The sequence below is a fragment of the Salvelinus namaycush genome, chromosome 33 (assembly GCF_016432855.1).
Source record: "Salvelinus namaycush isolate Seneca chromosome 33, SaNama_1.0, whole genome shotgun sequence".
Lineage (NCBI taxonomy): Eukaryota > Metazoa > Chordata > Actinopteri > Salmoniformes > Salmonidae > Salvelinus > Salvelinus namaycush.
The window spans coordinates 31420548-31445232 of NC_052339.1; the positions used below are offsets into that span (position 1 = coordinate 31420548).

A 24685-nucleotide genomic window follows, 5' to 3' on the forward strand; every position below is an offset into this window, starting at 1 on the left:
CAGATGACATCAATAGCCATATCCCTTTTTTGTGCCCAGGCTATCTCTATTCATACACGTTCTCAAATAGACCTCGCCACAAAGTAGGAAAGCGTCTGCTTGAAAAACATCTATAAAAAAGCCACTTTGGAGCCACAATTGCCAGCCTCTAGTCTCTGGTTTGTTGGGGCTGATAAATTCAACGCGGCGGTATAGAAATAGAAGCAATAGAACGAGGGTGGACACAGCTGGCTCGCATGCGCCCGGGCCGAAACACACAGCGGTACAACCCTCAGTGTCTGGATTGCGGGTTGTGCTATCCTGCACTTTATGGAAACAGCCATGTGTGTTCCCTCCATCCCTCATGCCCACGTTCTTCCAAACCCATGTGTCAATTGGTGAAGCAGCTTTTGGGTCAGGCGGGAAGATGAGGGGTGGATGAGGATGTTTACCTAGTCTTTACTAATCAGACAGAGATATAAGATGTTTACCTAGTCTTTACTATTCAGACAGAGATATAAGATGTTTACCTAGTCTTTACTATTCAGACAGAGATATAAGATGTTTACCTAGTCTTTACTAATCAGACAGAGATATAAGATGTTTACCTAGTCTTTACTATTCAGACAGAGATATAAGATGTTTACCTAGTCTTTACTATTCAGACAGAGATATAAGATGTTTACCTAGTCTTTACTATTCAGACAGAGATATAAGATGTTTACCTAGTCTTTACTATTCAGACAGAGATATAAGATGTTTACCTAGTCTTTACTATTCAGACAGAGATATAAGATGTTTACCTAGTCTTTACTATTCAGACAGAGATATAGTATGAGGTCAGCCTAGCCTTCACCACTCAGACCCCCTACACACACACACACACACACACACACACACACACACACACACACACACACACACACACACACACACACACACACACCAGAAGGGGTCTGCCATTACGTCCCGTCCGTCGAAGGAGTAGATTGGGATGTTAGATGGGAATTTGCCTCCACCCCCAGTGAAGATGGACTTGTAGTTACTGAACAAAATGTCCCCCTGTAGATACAGAACGAGTTGAGTTGACTGACACATTTTGTTTCAACGCGGCGGTATACACTGATCTTAGATGATGTTAGATGAGAGAGGTTGGCTTACCCTGAGGTTGGTTATGGGGTAGCTCTGTCTGAACCTCTGGGAGACCAGGTCTTTATTAATTGTCTGGGTTTTTGAGGATACGAAGCCTCGGTAGCTGGCAGGCAGACCCATGGCCATGGCCTGTTCATAGCACCGCTTGTCTGTCATGTCGTCGCCACCAAAGTTCCCTGTGTAGGGTTGGTTCAGGGCCACCAGGTTGAGCTGAGGAAGAGACCGAGGATTAGAGATCCTCCATTTGGTGTGTATTCTAAACCGCCACCTCATTCAGAGTGATTCTTCCACTACTCCAGGTGGTCAAGGTAACCAAACAAAACGTCATAACTGACATGTGGCGGCAGGTAGCCTAGCGATTAAAGTCAATTTTTATGCTTGATCTGAAAATGTGGTCGGAGGCGTCGTATGGATGGTGTGACGCAATTGAGGAGCCTTTGGAGGCATGCAGAGGCCAAATCAAGCTCTGTACTGCATCGCCGTGTGCCTCTCAAATGTTGTAACAATGTGGAGGGCTCCATATAGCTCCGCATTGACATGATTGGTTGACGGTAGGTGAGAGCGGGAGGTCCTGTATTAACACAAACTCACTTCCTTGACAACTTCCTTCACAACAGCTCTGCTCTGATCCACGAAGCACAAGAAGTATGAATGTCCTGCACGGCCAATGCTGACATCGGATTGACCATGCAGCGCCCTTTAAGAGCGTTGGGCCAGTAACCGAACGGTTGCTGGTCCGAATTCCTGAGCAGACTAGGTGAAAAACCTCCTGACGTGCCCTTGAGCAAGGCACTTCTCCCTAATTGCTCTGAATAACAACGTCTGCCAAATGACTAAAATGTTATTTTTTTAATTATTCACAAACACACACTGCAGTAAAACATGTTAAGTCATCAACAGTATCATTCTCATCTCTCCAAGGTGATGGTCTTGGTACAGAATGGACTGTCTGCTACTGTGAAATGGGAATCTAAATCTCTAAAACTCGAACCTGGGCTGTCCTTTAACGACAGCACACAGATAGTAATTTAATCTAAAAGTAGAATACTCAAACCACTGCTAAATCACATTTTGACTCCAGTTCATTTTGTGGCCAGACTTGAGCCAAACCAATGACTTGTTTTCACGAACAATAACAAAGGTTCAACTTTTTCCGCTCTGTTTTTCTCCTTTTTGTATCTAGAAGTTTTCTAACTACTAACTAGGAAGCAGAAAGTTTAAATCATGTATTTTGATTGACTGTTTCTTGGCTCCAGTGCAAAGTTTCATAAAACAACTGGGTGAAACAAAAGTTAAAAGATGTGAGTAAGAATACAGAAGTGTAAATAAAGACTGTTTTAAAAAACTTTATCGTTCCTCTATGAAATAACAACAGCTAACTTTGCACAGGTGCAAACGCTTAGCCAATCTTGTCTTTTTTGTCAACAAACTTACACCATATCTTCTGGCGGTGCCTGGCTGAGCCTAAGGGGGCAAACGTGTATTACTAACTGGATTACAAACATAAAAAGCAGCAATCACACATCATATTCTGCTATAATCATCCCTTATATGGAGGTCTACAATTCACTTTCACGTAAACAATCCATTGATGACAGTGGGAGACATGAGCAGAAAATGAATGCAGTTGAACATGTCCCATCCTCATCTCAACTCTACTGTCCTTACCTTGTCAGGAAGAGGGATATTGACTGGGCGGTAGATCAAATTACCAAGCTGTGGAGACAGAGACACAGGAAAACACCAAACATATCAGATATATTCACGGCTCACAGAGACACTATTGACACATGGAGGACACTGACCAGAGGCACATGGAGGACACGGACCAGAGACACATGGAGGACAGGTACCAGAGACACATGGAGGACAGGGACCAGAGACACATGGAGGAGAGGGACCAGAGACACATGGAGGACAGGGACCAGAGACACATGGAGGAGAGGGACCAGAGACACATGGAGGACAGGGACCAGAGACACATGGAGGACATGAACCAGAGATGCTACTGTACCAGGACCTCCTTCCATCCCTCTTGTACCCGGATGTAGAGTTTGCCTGTCCCCGTGGTGATGAAGCTCAGGGTCCCCTCTCTGCTGTTCATCGTCCTTTGCATCATGACCTCACTGGAAGGAAACGTCTCCATCTAAAGGAAAAACACAGGAGAGAAGCACCTTTTGAGACTGGAAGGAAATATCTGACTGTTTATAACACTGTAATTGTTGGGGAGACACTGACCAGAGTGATTGAGGAGAGGACAGTTATTCTATCTCTAGACACTGGTCAGGGCAATTGAGGAGGACGGACATTTTATCTGTAGTGTGTCTGGGGTTATTTGATGATGGACGTGTGATTACGTAACAAGGATGACATGATGTTACAGGATTGACATTTGATGGCATGACGGGATGACATTATGATGTGATGGAGACGGATAAGTGATGGAATAACGGAGGGGACAGACTGACTCACCATGGCAGAGGCCCCAGGAGGTCCAGCCGGGCCTTGAGGTCCAGGGACGGTCACAGCTGGAATTACAAAAATGGGAGACAAACAACGGTAACATTTTATTATGCGAAGCTAGTCAGCCTATTTCACTATACAGCAAATTTCACAAAGGGTGGGCCACACATCTTACCTGGAGAGGGTGCTCCGGGGTGTCCGGGAGGCCCTTGGGGGCCTTGAGGGCCAGGTCTCCCATACCCCGGAGTACCTGGAGACCCGGGAACGCCTGGATGGCCAGGGGGCCCCATAACAGTTTCTCCTTGAGGGCCCTGAAACAGACCCAGTGCTTTAACAGATATTCATCTCTTGTCATTTTACCTTGAATGAATATTCATAGAACATGATGACTTATTAAACCCCGTGACTCTGTGAGGTTATTTAAACCCCGTGACTCTGTGAGGTTATTTAAACCCCGTGACTCTGTGAGGTTATTTAAACCCCGTGACTCTGTGAGGTTATTTAAACCCCGTGACTCTGTGAGGTTATTTAAACCCCGTGACTCTGTGAGGTTATTTAAACCCCGTGACTCTGTGAGGTTATTTAAACCCCGTGACTCTGTGAGGTTATTTAAACCCCGTGACTCTGTGAGGTTATTTAAACCCCGTGACTCTGTGAGGTTATTTAAACCCCGTGACTCTGTGAGGTTATTTGAACCCCGTGACTCTGTGAGGTTATTTGAACCCCGTGACTCTGTGAGGTTATTTAAACCCCGTGACTCTGTGAGGTTATTTGAACCCCGTGACTCTGTGAGGTTATTTGAACCCCGTGACTCTGTGAGGTTATTTAAACCCCGTGACTCTGTGAGGTTATTTGAACCCCGTGACTCTGTGAGGTTATTTAAACCCCGTGACTCTGTGAGGTTATTTAAACCCCGTGACTCTGTGAGGTTATTTAAACCCCGTGACTCTGTGAGGTTATTTGAACCCCGTGACTCTGTGAGGTTATTTGAACCCCGTGACTCTGTGAGGTTATTTAAACCCCGTGACTCTGTGAGGTTATTTAAACCCCGTGACTCTGTGAGGTTATTTAAACCCCGTGACTCTGTGAGGTTATTTAAACCCCGTGACTCTGTGAGGTTATTTGAACCCCGTGACTCTGTGAGGTTATTTAAACCCCGTGACTCTGTGAGGTTATTTAAACCCCGTGACTCTGTGAGGTTATTTAAACCCCGTGACTCTGTGAGGTTATTTAAACCCCGTGACTCTGTGAGGTTATTTAAACCCCGTGACTCTGTGAGGTTATTTGAACCCCGTGACTCTGTGAGGTTATTTAAACCCCGTGACTCTGTGAGGTTATTTAAACCCCGTGACTCTGTGAGGTTATTTGAACCCCGTGACTCTGTGAGGTTATTTAAACCCCGTGACTCTGTGAGGTTATTTAAACCCCGTGACTCTGAGGTTATTTAAACCCTGTGACTCTGTGAGGTTATTTAAACCCCGTGACTCTGTGAGGTTATTTAAATGCAGCCAGTAGAACAAATCCTCTTTTGTTGCATGCAGCATCTGAATTTGAAAGAATTTGAAAATAATTGTATTCCCTTTAATGTAAATCCAGCATTTTGCCACTGCGGCCAAATTCAAAATCCTCACAACAAAAACAACCAAAAACGGCTAATTTCAGACATAAATCATCTCGTGCAGCAATTAAGCTCAACTGAAACTCACCACACATTCTTTAGCTATCTAGCACGCCATCAAAAGAGGTCCTAGACCGTAATAACGCCCTCAAATTAAGATGACACCGATGATGTACTTTCTCATGTGTCCACGTTGCTCTTCTCAGTAAGTGTAATTGGTCAAAGCTGTGGTGGGTGGGCGTGGCTTTGGGAGAGTGTGGTCTCCATGGAAACGAGACTCACCACCATTCCAGATGTCCCACGCATACCAGGTGGGCCCGGTAACCCGGCCTCCCCCTTCTCCCCCGTGAAGCCCTTCTCCCCTTTATTCCCCTGTGGACAGACAGACACACAAACTATGAGAGGTAAGCACACACACACACGTGCACACAAACACACACACAACTCAACTTACCATAGTTCCTTTGGGAAGCATTGTGACTGTGGAAAAAACATCCATTGATTATTAAAGATAATAACATGTCTACATGAATAATGACACAGGCATTATGACACATTAGAATATATGTATTGTTTATATCAAAAGTAGAACTGAAATAATACTGTTAGGTAAACAGTGATCCATCCAATGTGACTCACGTGGTGGAGCAGGCATCCCAGGGAAGCCCCTCTCCCCCTTGACCCCTTTGGTCCCAGATGAAAGACAGTCCGGCCCCCCTACAGGTCAGATAAGGAACAACAGTTGAGCATTAGGCTGTAGGGGCATTAAAGAGAAGACGACACAACAAAGTAATGACAGACAATGTTGGAACGTATGCTGTGTGTGTTTCTATTTAATATGTTGTATTGGATGCAGCAGGTCTCAGAAGACTCGTGTTGTGTGTGTGTGTAATAATATAGCACATATCATAAGTTACCATTGATGCTTTCCTTGTCAACAAACAAATAACAGGTCATGTGATGTCATGTCCTTCTTACTCACCATTTGTTGAATTCTCAGAACCATTTATCTGCAAAAGTGAAACTAATATGTTTAAAAGACATGAGAAATATTGGACTTTTCTGAAGAGAAACACGAACAGGGCATATGAAAGGAACAGTCAAGTGACCATATGGAAACTTCCCATCATGCATTTCAGACAAACTAAAACAAGATGGCTACTACATGTATATAATATTTGATATTATATATTGTGATGATACATCCACAGATTCAGAGGTCACATCAGGATGTATCTTTAAATCTATCTGTAACAAAATGGAGGGTTAGAAGGATGAAACGATGCAGTAACCACCACCACCGTGGAAGAAAGGTGATTTTTTTTCAAGATGGCCACCATGAAAGACAGGAAACACCAATCACATTTGTCTCATATCACTTCTGAAATACCTTACATAGTAAGTACATTCTTTAGGTTATGTTGTATTTGAGAACACAATTAACCTGGTATTTACAAAACAATGACATGGTTATACAATCTGAATGGAATTATTGGAAATTACAATGTCTTAAACTGACTTCATATAGAAACTGTTAACATGAATTGCTTTTGACACTAGTAAATCTACTCTCAGGAAGTCAAAATTATTATATAATTTGAATGAATGTTTAATATTCAATCTTGGGGACCATCGTGAATTGTGTTAGTGTCTTCCCCATGGAAGACCAACCAACCAATGGAAGAGCAACCCCCCACCACATGACCACCATGTCCATATGACATGCAGCATGCTGGGAGAGATCCTCTATTCACACCTGGAGTAGGTTAGGGACCATGGATGCAACATGCACATTCCCCTTTTATGATGAAGAAGTGAGGAATACATCACAGAGTGAACGAGTGACTGTGTGAGTGAGAGAGTGAGAGAGTGAGAGAGTGAGAGAGAGAGAGAGAGAGAGAGAGAGAAATACAAAGTGTGTGTGTGCAGGTGTGTATATGTGCGTGTGTGTGTGAGAGAGAATACCCCAGACAGACAGGCAGGCCTGAGATCAGCCTGCCCAGCTCTGTGCTGTCTGCCAGTCACTTACGGCCTTTTTGCAGTGCGGTCTGGGAGGGATGGGAAAAACTGTCTTCAAAAAAGGAAAGAAGGGGACAATGAGCAGAACAGCTACAGAACCTGATAATGACATGGACAAACATGTATATAGGAAGGGTTTCCGACTGGCGGGCCGCTGGCCCATTATTTGGCCTCCCAAGACACAATCATGTCACAAGACCTGGATTTGAACCTTTATAAAAAAATGTGGGGGGGGGGGTCAAACTTACTCCTTTGGGGCAGTTGAACATTCCAGGACGTCCCGGGGGTCCGGGGGGGCCAGGGGATCCCTGAGAACAGAGAGGGAGAAGAAGAAAGTGACAGAGGAAGAGGAAAATATTAGAATCACCATTAGAGTTGAATGGGCAACATTCTGGTTCAGAATCACCATTAGAGTTGAATGGGCAACATTCTGGTTCAGAAGTCCATTTCACATCCTTCATCCACAAACCTTCATAGTGAAACAACCCTTGATCTGCAGGAGTGGACTTCAGATATGACCACAAGTACACTAAGTCTGGTTAAATCTGTTCAGCCAGTTCAACCAACAATAAAAAAGTGAGGTCACAGACATACCTAAAACTACCAAAATATTGTTGCTTCACTAGAAGTAATCATCACAGTGAGGTAGGGCCAGGGAACTAATCATCACAGTGAGGTAGGACCAGGGAACTAATCATCACAGTGAGGTAGGGCCAGGGAACTAATCATCACAGTGAGGTAGGGCCAGGGAACTAATCATCACAGTGAGGTAGGGCCAGGGAACTAATCATCACAGTGAGGTAGGACCAGGGAAGTAATCATCACAGTGAGGTAGGGCCAGGGAAGTAATCATCACAGTGAGGTAGGACCAGGGAAGTAATCATCACAGTGAGGTAGGGCCAGGGAACTAATCATCACACTGAGGTAGGACCAGGGAAGTAATCATCACACTGAGGTAGGGCCAGGGAACTAATCATCACACTGAGGTAGGGCCAGGGAACTAATCATCACAGTGAGGTAGGGCCAGGGAACTAATCATCACAGTGAGGTAGGGCCAGGGAAGTAATCATCACACTGAGGTAGGACCAGGGAAGTAATCATCACAGTGAGGTAGGGCCAGGGAACTAATCATCACAGTGAGGTAGGGCCAGGGAACTAATCATCACAGTGAGGTAGGGCCAGGGAACTAATCATCACACTGAGGTAGGGCCAGGGAAGTAATCATCACACTGAGGTAGGGCCAGGGAAGTAATCATCACACTGAGGTAGGACCAGGGAAGTAATCATCACAGTGAGGTAGGGCCAGGGAACTAATCATCACAGTGAGGTAGGGCCAGGGAACTAATCATCACAGTGAGGTAGGGCCAGGGAACTAATCATCACAGTGAGGTAGGGCCAGGGAACTAATCATCACACTGAGGTAGGGCCAGGGAAGTAGTCATCATGGAACACTGAGGTAGGGCCAGGGAAGTAATCTTCATGGCACAGTGAGGTAGGGCCAGGGAAGTAATCATTATGGAACACAGGTAGGGCGAGGGAAGTAATCATCATGGAACACTGAGGTAGGGCCAGGAACCTCTGACACGTGTTGAGGAAAGCTGTCTTACTGAAAGCAGTGGCGTTCTTCTCTGGCTAGCGGGCGCCACCTTCAGATGTCTGCAGTACCGTTCGGCTCTGGCTAGGGGGCGCCACCTTCAGATGTCTGCAGTACCGTTCGGCTCTGGCTAGGGGGCGCCACCTTCAGATGTCTGCAGTACCGTTCGGCTCTGGCTAGGGGGCGCCACCTCCAGATGTCTACAGTACCGTTCGGCTCTGGCTAGGGGGCACCACCTTCAGATGTCTGCAGTACCGTTCGGCTCTGGCTAGGGGGCACCACCTTCAGATGTCTGCAGTACCGTTCGGCTCTGGCTAGGGGGCGCCACCTTCAGATGTCTGCAGTACCGTTCAGCTCTGGCTAGGGGGCGCCACCTTCAGATGTCTGCAGTACCTTTCGGCTCTGGCAAGGGGGCCCTAGTGAAGTAGTTGGCCCTAGTGCTGTGCTTCTCAAACCTTTGTGACCGTGAGCTATCTAAAGAGGGAGGGAGTTCAACTCACCGACACACCCACAGCGTCTCCTCTGTCTCCTTTATGCCCCATTATTCCAGGACGACCCTGTAGCAAGAGGAAACCACATCATTAATGGAATGATGGCAATATGACCACACTGTTCTGCATTTGTGTAACCCAAAAGAGTGCCCTTGGGTTTAGGCACTATATGTCAATAAAACATATTCTGACTGCCATTGTTATCATTTGTAGACTACAATGTTAAAAGAACGTCTCAAATTATAATGTGTGGTACTTACCGGACGACCAGGATAGCCATATTCTCCTTTGGGTCCTTCCGGCCCAAATGGACCCTGTAAAAAACAAACAAAACAGCAGTGTTTCCCTTTGTATTTCAACCCTCAGCAGGTGCACGTGCTGACGAACATACAGTTGAAGTCGGAAGTTTACATACATTTAGGTTGGAGTCATTAAAACTCGTTTTTCAACCACTTTTTTCAACCACTTTACAAAGTACTAAGTAAAGGTTCTGAATACTTAAGTAAATGTGATATTTCCATTGTGTAGATTGATGAGGGGGAAAAAACGATTTTATACGTCTTAGAATAAGGCTGTAACGTAACAAGATGTGGAAAAAGTCAAGGGGTCTGAACTTCCCTGAATGCACTGTATATCTCAAGTCAGAATATATCTCAAGTCAGAACAAACTGCTAAAGAAGAGTGCAGGATATCTAGTCTGCCTATGTGAACGTATTGATGTTAGGTATTGCACAAAACAGCCCTGGAGTATTCCTACCTTAGTGGACTTTGTCTACGTTTGTCCTCAACACTAGTTTTTGAATAGTTTTTGAAACACATTTCTTGTTAACAAACTATAGTTTTGGCAAGTCGGTTAGGACATCTACTTCGTGTATGACACAAGCAATTTTTCTAACAACTTTTTACAGACAGATTATTTCACTTATAATTCACTGTATCACAATTCCAGTGGGTCAGAAGTTTACAAACATTAAGTTGACTGTGCCATCAAACAGCTTGGAAAATTCCAGAAAATTATGTCATGGCTTTAGAAGCTTCTGATAGGCTAATTGACATCATTTGAGTCAATTGGAGGTGTACCTGTGGATGTATTTCAAGGCCTACCTTCAAACTCAGTGCCTCTTTGCTTGACATCATGGGAAAACCAAAAGAAATCAGCCAAGACCTCAGAAAGAAAATTGTAGACCTCCACAAGTCGGGTTCATCCTTGGGAGCAATTTCCAAACGCCTGAAGATACCACATTCATCTGTACAAACAATAGTACGCAAGTATAAACACCATGGGACCACACAGCCATCATACTGTTCAGGAAGGAGACGTGTTCTTTCTCCTAGAGATGAACGTATTTTGGTGCGAAAAGTGCAAATCAATCCCAGAACAACAGCAAAGGACCTTGTGAAGATGCTGGAGGAAACAGGTACAAAGTATCTAAATCCACAGTAAAACAAGTCCTATATCGAAATAACCTGAAAGGCCGCTCAGCAAGGACGAAGCCACTGCTCCAAATCCTCCATAAAAAAGCCAAACTACGGTTTGCAACTGCACATGGGGACAAAGATCATACTTTTTGGAGAAATGTCCTCTGGTCTGATGAAACAAAAATAGAACTGTTTGGCCATAATGACCATTGTTATGTTTGGAGGAAAAAGGGGGAGGCTTGCAAGCCGAAGAACACCATCCCAACCGTGAAGCTTGAGGGTGGCAGCATCATGTTGTGGGGGTGCTTTGCTGCAGGAGGGACTGGTGCACTTCACAAAATAGATGGCATCATGACGGAGGAAAATGATGTGGATATATTGAAGCAACATCTCAAGACATCAGTCAGGAAGTTAAAGCTTGGTCGCAAATGGTTCTTCCAAATGGATAATGACCCCAAGCATACTTGTGGGCAGAAATGAAAAAGCGTGTGCGAGCAAGGAGGCCTACAAACCTGACTCAGTTACACCAACTCTGTCAGGAGGAATGGGCAAAAATTCACCCAACTTATTGTGGGAAGCTTGTGGAACGCTACCCAAAACGTTTGACCCAAGTTAAACAATTTAAAGGCAATGCTACCAAATACTAATTGAGTGTATGTAAACTTCTGGCCCACTGGGAATGTGATGAAAGAAAAATAATTATCTCTACTATTATTCTGACATTTCACATTCTTAAAATAAAATGGTGATCTTAACTGACCTAAGACAGGGATTTTTACTAGAATTAAATGTCAGGAATTGTGAAAAACTGAGTTTAAATGTATTTGGCTAAGGTGTATGTAAACTTCCGATTTCAACTGTATATGCTGATGAAGATACATCGTGATGAAGATACATCCTGATGAAGATATATCGCAGGTCCGTAATATTCCCGAAAATATGCATTGTCTGGATAGGGGGCCTAGAGGTAGGCCTGTACGTGCATATACAAAAAAAGGTTCCAAAACACTTTGAATGAAAGCAGCTGCTGCAACACGACAAGAGAAGATGTAGGGGGGAAGTTACTACAAAGGGTAGTGTCAGATTAAGAAGCCAATAAAGTCTTACCATAACTCCAGCTGGCCCAGGAACACCACAATCCCCCTGCGAAAGAGTGAAGATACAAAGTGGATCGTCTGACACAAGTATCAAACTTTGACCAAGGAAATAGTGTGCGTGTAAGACTAACCTTGATCCCTTTGGGCCCCTGTAGCCCTGTGAGTTCAGACATCATAGACCTGTCTGCTGCCACCATGACCCCTGGCTCACCCTTCTTGCCCTGCAAACACACGTGACCAATTACACGATATACATACAGACACACACTTGCAGTTAAATGACAATAAGACGATATACACACAATCAAATGACAATCATACATACTGTAGACACCAGCACAACCCCCCCTCCGTACACACAGCCAGGGGTAATGTGCAGCACATGCATGTTGAAGCACCATGAGTACTTCTCAGAGAAAAGAAAACATTAGATAATAATCTCATTCATGTTGTTCCACAGACCTTGGGACTGAAGCATATTGTCTATGGCTGCTCAGTCTGGAAGCCATTAGCAGGCTTTGAGTGCAGCAACCGGGGTCCTAGCTTTAATCATAAGCACTGGTGTTCAGTTTCACACTTTTAATTGATTGAAACCCAAAGGGCTTTGAGCCTGTATATTAGATGTTCATTCAGTCCAGTGCAGAAAAGGTCACATAGTGGTTATTACATTTTAGCAGATGCTCTTATCCAGAGGAACTTACACTAGTGAGGGCATACATTTTCGTACTGGTCCCTCTTGGCCTGGAGGCCCATGGGATTCGACCCCACAACCGTGGCGTTGCAAGTGCCGTGTGCTACTAACTGAGCCACACAATAGGAAATCCTGGGCTCTTCAGTGGTTTCCTTTTCACATGGTGACCCTAGCGGAATTCTGAGCCTAGTGGAATTCTGGCCCTAGTGGAATTCTTCCCCTAGTGGAATTCTGACCCTAGCGGAATTCTGACCCTAGTGGTATTCTGACCCTAGAGGAATTCTGACCCTAGTGGTATTCTGACCCTAGAGGAATTCTGACCCTAGAGGAATTCTGACCATAGCGGAATTCTTAAAGGGATAGTGTGCACTTTTTCAACATCCCCAGAGTCAGATGAACTCATGGATACCATTTGTACGTCTCTGCATGCAATTTGAAGGAAGTTGAAGGTAGTTTCACGAGCCATTGCTAACTAGCGTTAGAGCATTGGACTGGAAGCTGTTCCTGTAGAATTTGTCATTGCGCTAACGCTACTGTTCATAGCAACTTCTTTCAAACTGCATGCAGAGACAGAAAGCATGTGTCCATTAGTTCATCTGATTCTGGTAAGTAGAAAAAGTTCTTAGTTGCCAAAATGTGGAACTATCCCGTTAAAATGAAAACACATAACACACACACTTACCTTTAAGCCGGTGGTCCCTGGAATCCCCAAGTCCCCCTTTGGACCCCGTGACCCCTGGGAATTATCATAGTAAATGTAGGTAAATAACCAAATTAAATCCATCAACTAGAACAGAGACATCTACAACAGCCATACTCATAGGCAGACAGCGGGCCGGATCCGGACCCAGAACAGGGTCAATACAAACCGATCAATATCATTATAGCAATTTAAAACCAATCTTTGATATGATTCCAGCCATTTCTCAACATAATTTCTCTTCGGGGAGCGAGTACGCCAAACACAAAACAGTGTTCTGTCACGTAGTCTTGTTAAGGCAAATAAAAGAGAGATCACAAAGGCCATTTAAAGAACATCAAGAGGGCTATCTGAAAATATATTAACACGAATGCACTGACACACACACACACCCACACCCACACCCACACACACACACACACACACCTCAAGCATAAGTCTACTCACCCTGAGCCCCTGCGATTCCAGCAGCCCTGAGAAGTTAAACACACCCTCTGTATCATTGAGCAGGACCTGAGGTAGGACAGAGAGGAGAGGCAGTGAGATCACTATCAACATCCATATTAAAACTATCCATATTAAAACATCCATAAAAAAACTATCAGAGCGCATCAGTAGGGGTGATAACAATGACTTTAATAACACCTAATTACTTTCTAACATCCTCTTACATCCTGGAGGTTGATAACCGGTCCCGAAGACCCAGGAGGTCCTGGAGGGCCGGGGAAACTGAAGCCGTCCCGACCTCTCTCTCCCTGACGGACATAACAGAACACAGGGTTAGATGGAACCAAGAACAGGGCCAGCCTGTTTGGCTCCAGAAGGCCAGTAAAAATAGACGGTCTCATAAAAGCTGAACATGAATGGAGTCAGGAGGAGTGATAGTGTACCTTTGGTCCCATATCACCTTGGTCCCCCTTCGCTCCCTGCATGGAAGAAAGGGCAAACATTATCATGACCACACAGAACTGAGACCTGAGACCGTTTTATGATGAACCTACAAGAGCAACTGTAAAGAGGATAAAGACAGATTAGAATACTATAAAAAATCAGTAAAGGAAACAAAGGAGAGAGATTGAATTGGACAGTAAAAAGCAGATGATGTACTGACCGTATGCCCTGGCAGTCCATCTAGCCCAGAGGCCCCGGCTGCCCCTGGTGCACCAGGCTCCCCCTAGAGGAACACAGAGGAAATGGTTGAGGGGAAGGTTTTAAACCTTTAGATGCCTGTGAGTTGACCCACCCACATAGCATAGCCCAAAATTAGGGAACCATTCCATCTACCTCATCTGAGTAATCAATGAGTGAGACTTCTGAAAACCTCTTTATCTTAATGAGGAGATTGTAGGTGAATTACTCTTTCCAATATGAATCACATCTACAGTTGGGAATTGTACTAGGGCATAGATGCTTAGTGCTTTGGGAATTGCTGGTGTTGGGTATGCAGAGGATGTACAGTCCCCCTGAGAGGGTAAAAAGATGGCCATCTCTGGCCCTGCCTGTGCACATATGTGTCAGAGAGGAATTAATTGGAAATTAGCGGAATAATAGGAACCACACGGTGGGGAAGTCGGCACTTCCTCTCTGAGGATAAATGGGAACCAGTTGAGTAGGGAGGACGCACCTTTACCGCTACACCAGGAAGCCCGTCCTGCCCGTCTTCACCCTGTGAAGGAGAAACAAAATGGCCGTCAGTATAGGGACCTTTTACAGATATGTGGAACCACATATTCTAACACACAGAGAGAGAGAGAGAGAGAGAGAGAGAGAGAGAGAGAGAGAGAGAGAGAGAGAGAGAGAGAGAGAGAGAGAGAGAGAGAGAGAAACAGAGAGAGAGAGATATACAGTGCATTCAGAAAGTATTCAGACCCCTTCACTTTTTCCACATTTTGTTATGTTACAGTCTTATTCTAGAATAGAAAATATATATTTTTATTCTCATTAATCTCGATACAATACCCTATAATGACAAAGCAAACACAAGGTTTTTAAAAATACTTTCCGAAAGCACTGTATGCCACAGATTATTTAATTATTAGCTAGGTCCACTTGAAGCCCATTATAAGTATTGTAAGATTTCGATCCTATGATCTATTGATCCTATGATCCTATGTCTGGATCCTATGATCCCAGACATGCCACCAGGGGTCTTTTCATAGTCCACAAATCCAGAACAAATTCAAGAAAACGTACAGTATTATATAGAGCCCTTATTGAACTTCCTTCCATCTCATTTTGCGCAAATAAACAGCAAACCTGGTTTCAATAAACAGATAAAGCAACACCTCACGGCACAACGCCTCTCCCCTATTTGACCTAGATAGTTTGTGTGTCTGTATTGGTATGTAGGCTACGTGTGCCTTTTTAAAATGTATGTAGTTCTGTCCTTGAGCTGTTCTTGTCGATGTCATTCTGTATTATGTTTCATGTTTTGTGTTCTGTGTTCTGTGTGGAACCCAGGAAGAGTAGCTGCTGCTTTTGCAACAGCTAATGAAAATCCTAATAAAATACCAAATACCAAAATATGCTTGATTGATTCTATGATTCATATGACTGATACTTTAAGTAGCGTGCAGTAGGATGTGAACAAGGGGCCTTCTAGATAACGAGTGGCGTGCAGTAGGATATGAACAAGGGGCCTTCTAAATAATGAGTGGCGTGCAGTAGGATGTGAACAAGGGGCCTTCTAGATAACGAGTGACGTGCAGTAGGACTGAACAAGGGGCCTTCTAAATAACGAGTGGCGTGCAGGAGGATGTGAACAAGGGGCCTTCTAGATAAGGAGTGGCGTGCAGGAGGATGTGAACACGGGCCTTCTAGATAACGAGTGGCGTGCAGGAGGATGTGAACAAGGGGCCTTCTAGATAACGAGTGGCGTGCAGTAGGATGTGAACAAGGGGCCTTCTAGATAACGAGTGACGTGCAGTAGGACTGAACAAGGACCTTCTAGATAACGAGTGGCGTGCAGGAGGATGTGAACAAGGGGCCTTCTAGATAACGAGTGGCGTGCAGTAGGATGTGAACACGGGCCTTCTAGATAACGAGTGGCGTGCAGGAGGATGTGAACAAGGGGCCTTCTAGATAACGAGTGGCGTGCAGTAGGATGTGAACAAGGGGCCTTCTAGATAAGGAGTGCCGTGCAGTAGGACTGAACAAGGGGCCTTCTAGATAACGAGTGGCGTGCAGTAGGATGTGAACAAGGGGCCTTCTAGATAAGGAGTGGCGTGCAGTAGGACTGAACAAGGGGCCTTCTAGATAACGAGTGGCGTGCAGTAGGACTGAACAAGGGGCCTTCTAGATAACGAGTGGCGTGCAGTAGGACTGAACAAGGGGCCTTCTAGATAAGGAGATGTTTGTCTTCTACCACACTCAGTGGTGGAACAAGTGAGTCACACTTCACACCAACGATCTAATACACGTTCACATTTTAGCACAAACTACTGTGTCTAGTATATACAGACTACTGTGTCTAGTATATACAGACTACTGTGTCTAGTATATACAGACTACTGTGTCTAGTATATACAGACTACTGTGTCTAGTATATACAGACTACTGTGTCTAGTATATACAGACTACTGTGTCTAGTATATACAGACTACTGTGTCTAGTATATACAGACTACTGTGTCTAGTATATACAAACTACTGTGTCTAGTATATACAGACTACTGTGTCTAGTATATACAGACTACTGTGTCTAGTATATACAAACTACTGTGTCTAGTATATACAGACTACTGTGTCTAGCATATACAGACTACTGTGTCTAGCATATACAGACTACTGTGTCTAGTATATACAGACTACTGTGTCTAGTATATACAGACTACTGTGTCTAGTATATACAGACTACTGTGTCTAGTATATACAGACTACTGTGTCTAGTATATACAGACTACTGTGTCTAGTATATACAGACTACTGTGTCTAGTATATACAGACTACTGTGTCTAGTATATACAAACTACTGTGTCTAGTATATACAGACTACTGTGTCTAGTATATACAGACTACTGTCTCTAGCATATACAGACTACTGTGTCTAGTATATACAAACTACTGTGTCTAGTATATACAGACTACTGTGTCTAGTATATACAGACTACTGTGTCTAGTATATACAGACTACTGTGTCTAGTATATACAAACTACTGTGTCTAGTATATACAGACTACTGTGTCTAGTATATACAAACTACTGTGTCTAGTATATACAAACTAATGTGTCTAGTATATACAGACTACTGTGTCTAGCATACATGAGAACATCCAAGAGTCACGAAAATACTACCGACAGCAAGTATACGTTGACCCGCCGACGGCAAGTATACGTTGACCCGCCGACGGCAAGTATACATTGACTTTGACGTCAGGTTGAAGTGTGTTTTTCGAGAGTAGCTCCCTTCCATAGTTAGCTTTTACCACAGTCGATGGATATCAATGATGGGACAGGTTATTGTATTGAAACATGCCTGATAGGTACATTGAGTAAAGCCACTATGTCAGTGATAGAAGACATGAGGGACTACCTTAGGTCCTGGACGGCCAGGTTTGTCAATAGGATCCTGTGGAAAGCACCAGAAAAAAAACATTGTCAGTATTAATCATACTTATTTTCATATTAATATCATACTTATGAGCGAAAGGGTTGAAGTCCCAGCAGCACCATAAGAAACCACTCTTTGTGTTCGAACCTGAATACTTCTGGCCATCACTGCCCCAAAGCCACCCAGTTCCCTAGAACCCTTCATGTCCTGCAAACAACATACAGTCAACGACAACTGATGTGTGCTATTGAACCATCTTGCACAAAATGGCTGCCGGGCATCACTAAGGTGGGTGCTACACATTGGCAGAGAAGTAGAGGTGAAACGAGATGATTTACTATGCCCCAATATCTGTCCGCATGAGATAAGAATGCAACATACGTCAAATCAAATCAAATGTTATTAGTTACACGCACCGAATTCAGTAAATTGCTTACTTACAAACCCCTAACAAACAATACAGTTTTAAAAAATACGGATAAAAATAAGAAATAAAAGTAACAAGTAATTAAAGAGCAGCAGTAAAATAACAATAGCGAGACTATATACAGGGGGGTACCGGTACAGAGTCAATGTGTGGGGGACCGGTTAGTTGAGGTAATATGTACATGTAGGTAGAGTTATTAAAGTGACTATGCATAGTAACAATAGAGAGTAGCAGCGGTGTAAAAGAGGGGGAGAGGGGGGGGGGGGCAATGCAAATAGTCTGGGAAGCCATTTGATTAGATGTTCAGGAGTCTTATGGCTTGGGGGGTAGAAGCTGTTTAGAAGCCTCTTGGACCTAGACTTGGCGCTCCAGTACCACTTTCCATGCAGTAGCAGAGATAACAGTCTATGACTAGGGTGGCTGGAGTCTGACATTTTTAGGGCCTTCCTCTGACACCGCCTGGTATAGAGGTCCTGGATGGTAGGAAGCTTGGCCCCAGTGAGGTACTGGGCCGTATGCACTACCCTCTGTAGTGCCTTGCGGTCGAAGGCCGAGCAGTTGCCATACCAGGCAGTGATGCAACCAGTCAGTGTTGCTCTTGATGTGGCAGCTGTAGAACCTTTTGAGGATCTGAAGAGCCGTGCCAAATCTTTTCAGTCTCCTGAGGGGGAATAGGTTTTGTCGTGCCCTCTTCACAACTGTCTTAGTGTACTTGGACCATGTTCGTTTGTTGGTGATGTGGACACCAAGGAACTTGAAGCTGTCAACCTGCTCCACTGCAGCCCCGTTGATGAGAATGGGGGCATGCTTAGTCATCTTTTTCCTGTAGTCCACGATCATCTCCTTTGTCTTGATCATGTTGAGGGAGAGGTTGTTGTCCTGGCACCATATGGCCAGGTCTCTGACCTCCTCCCTATAGGCTGTCTCATCGTTGTCGGTGATCAGACACTGTTGTGTCATCAGCAAACTTAATAACGGTGTTGGAGTCGTGCCTGGCCGTGCAGTCATGAGTAAACAGGGAGTATAGGAGGGAACTAGGCACGCACCCATGAGGGGCCCCTGTGTTGAGGATCAGCGTGGCGGATGTGTTGTTACCTACCCTTACCACCCGGGGGCAGCCTGTCAGGAAGTCCAGGATCCAGCTGCAGAGGGAGGTGTTTAGTCCTTAGTTTATTGATGAGCTTTGAGGGCACTATGGTGTTGAACGCTGAGCTGTAGTCAATGAATAGCATTCTCACATAGGTGTTTCTTTTGTCCATTTGAGAAAGGGCAGTGTGGAGTGCAATAGAGATTGCATCCTCTGTGGATCTGTTGGGGCGGTCCGCAAATTTGGAGTGGGTCTAGGGTTTCTGGGATAATGGTGTTGATGTGAGCCATGACCAGCCTTTCAAAGCGCTTCATGGCTACAGATGTGAGTGCTACAGGTCGGTCGTCATTTAGGCAGGTTACCTTAGTGTTCTTGGGCACAGGCACTATGGTGGTCTGCTTAAAACATGTTGGTATTACAGACTCAGACAGGGAGAGGTTGAAAATGTCAGTAAAGACACTTGCCAGTTGGTCAGCGCATGCTCGCAGTACATGTCCTGGTAATCCGTCTGGCCCCGCGGCCTTGTGAATGTTGACCTGTTTAAAGGTTTTACTCACATCGGCTGCGTAGAGCTTGATCACACAGTCTTCCGGAACAGCTGGTGCTCTCATGCATGTTTTAGTGTTATTTGCCTCGAAGCGAGCATAGAAGTAGTTTAGCTTGTCTGGTAGGCTCGTGTCACTGGGCAGCTATCGGCTGTGCTTCCCTTTGTAGTCTGTAATGGTTTGCAAGCCCTGCTACATGCGACAAGCGTCAGAGCCGGTGTATTACGATTAGATCTTAGTCCTGTATTGATGCTTTGCCTGTTTGATGGTTCGTCTGAGGGCATAGCGGGATTTCTTATAAGCTTCCGGGTTAGAGTCCCGCTCCTTGAAAGTGACAGCTCTAGCCTTTAGCTCAGTGCAGCTGTTGCCTGTAATCCATGGCTTCTGGTTGGGGTATGTACGTATGGTCACTGTGGGGACGCCGTCATCGATGCACTTATTGATGAAGCCAATTACTGATGTGGTGTACTCCTCAATGCCATCGGAGGAATCCCGGAACATATTCCAGTCTGTGCTAACAAAACAGTCCTGTAGCTTAGCATCTGCTTCATCTGACCACTTTTTTATTGATCTAGTCACTAGTGCTTCCTGCTTTAATTTTTGTTTGTAAGCAGGAATCAGGAGGATAGAATTATGGTCAGATTTGCCAAATGGAGGGCGAGGGAGAGCTTTGTATGCGTCTCTGTGTGTGGAGTATAGGTGGTCCACACACAGATAGAAATTTGTTAAAACGGATTTAAGTTTCTCTGCATTAAAGTCCCCGGCTACTAGGAGCGCCACCTCTGGAGGAGCGTTTTCTTGTTTGCTTATGGTGGAATACAGCTCATTCAATGCTGTCTTAGTTCCAGCCTCAGTCTGTGGTGGTATGTAAACAGCTACGAAAAATACAGATGAAAACTCTCTAGGTAGATAGTGTGGTCTGCAGCTTATCATGAGATACTCTACCTCAGGCGAGCAATAGCTTGAGACTTCCTTAGATATAGTGCACCAGCTGTTATTTACAGAAACTCATAGTCCGCCGCCCCTTGTCTTACCAGACGCCGCTGTTCTATCCTGCCGGTACAGCGTATAACCAGCCAGCTGTATGTTGATAGTGTCGTCATTCAGCCACGTCTCCGTGAAGTATGAGATATTACAGTTTTGAATGTCACGTTGGTAGTTTATTCTTCCACGTAGATCATCTATTTTATTCTCCAAAGATTGCACGTTTGCTAGCAGAATGGAAGGAAGTGGAGGCTTATTAGATCGCCTACGAATTCTCAGAAGGCAGCCCGCCCTCCGGCCTCGTTTTCTCTGCCTCCTCTTCATGCAAATCACAGAGATCGGGGCCTGTTCCCCAGAAAGCAGTATATCATTCGCGTCGGGCTCATCAGACTCATTAAAGGAAAAAAAGGATTCTGCCAGTCCGTGGTGAGTAATCACAGTTCTGATGTCCAGAAGTTATTTTCGGTCATAAGAGACGGTGGCGGCAATATTATGTACAAAATAAGTAAAAAATAATAAGTTACAAACAACCCAAATAAACAAACAAGAAAACACAATCGGTTGGGGACAGGTAAAATGTCAGCCTTCTTCTCCGGTGCCATTGTTCCATCATGTACAGTATGTTGTTGACCCTCTGACAGACAGGAGAGCTGAGTGAGTGAAATCATACCTCCAGGTCCAGGCTGAAGCCCCTTCCTGGGGGTCCCGGTAGCCCAGGGGGCCCCCTCAGACCCGGCTTCCCCTCTGGTCCCTCTGAGCCGGGCAGACCTGGGAAACCTGCCGCACCTGGCTCCCCCTAGGAGAGAAACACAATGGTTCAGTCCAATAACCTCCTCAAGCAACATTTTTTTGCATATGTGAAGGAACTGGATGGGTCTAAGTATTATGAAGGAGACTCCCACTAAGCCCATTGGAAGGCTAGGTGAAGGCATCACAGTAGCTTAGACCAATCTTTTCCTTCAGATCTGCATCCACTGATTGAGATGGGGCTAGAGGTTGATTTTGGAGCATACAGTCTTCTATTTATTTGGTTCTGGTTGTTAGCAGTAATTATCCCTGGCTTCATATGTAGGGACCAGCTGTGTTTGGGTTGATTAGTGGTTAAAAGCAGTTGTGGTTTTTAGGGTCACTTCTAGGTTGGGGAGTAATGGATTAGCATTACTCAAACTGTACCTTTGGTCCATGTGTTCCGCTCAGACCCGGCTCACCCTGTCAAAGGAAATCTTTCAATCAAATGAAATCCAATGTTCTTCAAGAAGCCCTTTTTCTTTTCTTTTTAACAATCACTACACAGGATATCAGAGGTCTACATCCATTAGTCGTACCTTCTCTCCTCTCTCGCCAGCTGGACCAGGGTACCCATCATTCCCATCAACCCCCTGGGAAATAGAACAATCACTTAGATTAGATGTGTTTCGGCGTAATGTATTTCTGTCTAGTACGGGATCACTCCTACAGTCAGATTCTATTTGGCTGAGAAGTGTCTGATCTGAAGGCACAGCAAGACTGTAGTTTTATTCCACCTGCTAATTGAGAAATAATGATCTATTCATAAGAGCCATAGTTTCAACAATGTCAACTAAGATGAGATCAATGTCCTGTATGTAATCCTGTCACACAGTTAGTAAAAGCCTCATGCACTCCCATGTCAAAAGGCCAGATTTTCCCCAACGATGCAGCTATGGGAGGAGACCATGTTTCATGAGGCTTTTGTCCAGCTGCAGTCAGAAAGTCATTATAGCTCACTGAGTGAAGATTACATTTGCTGCTTCATGGCTTCTTAACCTTTCCATATGAGACTCTTAAGATCTTTGTCTCCATTGGTCCATTGTTAATGGTCTTATTGTACTTTGTGAATCGTATCGTGAAACAAACTTAAAATGGTTTCTCAACAGATTAGGCGAGAGATCATTGACCTGAGCAATAACATTCCGTAATCTGTCAATCAGGCTGTTGAGCAAAATCTCACCACTGGGAAAGTAGGCATGAACACAAATCCCATGAAATAGATTGTGACGTGTTGTGGAAAGATGTGAAATCCCTGTAGTTCACGAAAGAGGAGGTTGATTGGAGTACATGTTGGGGTGGATTTGACACACAACAGCCATATAGTTAGATGAAACAGTCTGTAGCAACAGTATTACAGGCTGTCTGGAGCCAAGACAAGTAATCAGGTCTCTGTGGGAAGATAGGAATGCATTATAACAGGGGCAACTGTCAACACTGTCTCAGTACACAAATCACCTTTAACCACAGATCTAGGATCAGATTAACCAACCAGCTACCTCCGATCCAGGGCCGAAAAAAGACCTGACTCTGTATCATTGGATAACACCGACTTTGACATGATCTGTCAAACACGGAGGGTTGGAATTCCCATAGTGCTCTGTGATCAAGGTCCCTGGCTTTGAGCAGGCGAGATGTCAGAGCTGTGCACATGTTCTAAGGAGGGAAGGCTAGGCAGCTTCTATTGTGTGGTGCAGGCTAGACCACAGAGAGAGATAGAGGGACGAGGGACACTGGCTGGGATTGTGGTTACCGTTGCAAAGGGGAGCAGACTTGCTTATAAACACAGAGCTCCTTTTACAGCTTGGTTAAAAGACTGGGTGACACACAGCGCTCCAAAAGAGAACTTCAAAGAGCTGGTATCTAAGTGATGTCACTCCTGTGTTCCTTCTAGATTGAGTAACAAATATGCACCAATAAAACGTCCCTCCTTTTTCACATTTACAAACGTGCTAAAGACAGGGTTTTAAACTTCAGTATAGGGGTTATATAACCACATACGTCATTAACAAACTTAACTGTTTGTGATTAAAAGTGAAATTCCAATGCACTTTTTTGAAACAGTTCAAAATAAATCTGTAATATTTAGGAACACGTCATGCCTCCATGCCTCTGTCTACAGCCCTCCTCCCCCAAATCACCACAGGGCATCATCAAACGCACTACAAGTTGTCAAGGCAGCCAGATCGATGTCACCAGGGTCCAGCTCTGTGGTGACAACTACTCTGGGTGCCTCAGTCGTCCGTTCAATCACTCACAAACATTGGGCCTCCAGAACCTTCTGGGTTTAAGCAAGCAGAACAAATTGCAGGGTTGTGGGGGAAATATGGGATTTTCAAACGGTTTCCAGGAATCTCTTGTCATGTAAGCGGGCAGAGCTGTGCTAAAGGGTTGCATGAAGGTTGCTACTGGGCTTGACAAACCTTTGGCAGACACCTGGGGGTTTAATTATTTGGATTATCTGGCAGACACCTGGGGGTTTAATTATTTGGATTATCTGGTAGACACCTGGGGGTTAAATTATTTGGATTATCTGGCAGACACCTGGGGGTTTAATTATTTGGATTATCTGGCAACGCTTTGTTCAAAGAAAATAATTTGCAAAGCTCACACACACACACACACGCACACACACGCACACACACGCACACACACGCACACACACGCACACACACACTGCCTTATAGGCCTGATAGGACCAGAATATTACACCTATAATACGTAATACCTTGTCAGTAAGCATTTCACTGTAACGTCTACACCTGTTGTATTTAGCATTTCACTGTAACGTCTACACCTGTTGTATTCAGCATTTCACTGTACTGTCTACACCTGTTGTATTTAGCATTTCACTGTAACGTCTACACCTGTTGTATTCAGCATTTCACTGTAACGCCTACAGCTGTTGTATTCAGCATTTCACTGTAACGTCTACACCTGTTGTATTCAGCATTTCACTGTAACGTCTACTACACCTGTTGTATTCAGCATTTCACTGTAAGGTCTACACCTGTTGTATTCAGCATTTCACTGTAACGTCTACACCTGTTGTATTCAGCATTTCACTGTAACGTCTACACCTGTT

The 24685-nt window shown here is 44.6% G+C and overlaps 1 protein-coding gene across 1 annotated transcript in view; it reads right to left on the reverse strand.

Annotated features, from left to right (window-relative positions):
- LOC120027913 (collagen alpha-1(XVIII) chain-like) overlaps positions 1–24685 on the reverse strand; it is a 66970-nt gene that overhangs the window by 2000 nt on the left and 40285 nt on the right. The window contains exons 11-33 of the mRNA XM_038973008.1: positions 22140–22193; positions 21988–22023; positions 21485–21610; positions 17754–17789; positions 14848–14889; positions 14335–14397; positions 14114–14149; positions 13895–13978; positions 13671–13736; positions 11964–12053; positions 11843–11878; positions 9577–9630; positions 9326–9382; positions 7480–7539; positions 7242–7283; positions 5495–5584; positions 3770–3905; positions 3604–3659; positions 3146–3277; positions 2800–2847; positions 2566–2595; positions 1141–1341; positions 926–1041 (exon numbers count right to left, since the gene is read on the reverse strand). Coding sequence (XP_038828936.1) covers positions 926–1041; positions 1141–1341; positions 2566–2595; positions 2800–2847; positions 3146–3277; positions 3604–3659; positions 3770–3905; positions 5495–5584; positions 7242–7283; positions 7480–7539; positions 9326–9382; positions 9577–9630; positions 11843–11878; positions 11964–12053; positions 13671–13736; positions 13895–13978; positions 14114–14149; positions 14335–14397; positions 14848–14889; positions 17754–17789; positions 21485–21610; positions 21988–22023; positions 22140–22193 — 1691 coding nt within the window. The remainder of the gene's footprint in view (positions 1–925; positions 1042–1140; positions 1342–2565; positions 2596–2799; positions 2848–3145; positions 3278–3603; positions 3660–3769; positions 3906–5494; positions 5585–7241; positions 7284–7479; positions 7540–9325; positions 9383–9576; positions 9631–11842; positions 11879–11963; positions 12054–13670; positions 13737–13894; positions 13979–14113; positions 14150–14334; positions 14398–14847; positions 14890–17753; positions 17790–21484; positions 21611–21987; positions 22024–22139; positions 22194–24685) is intronic.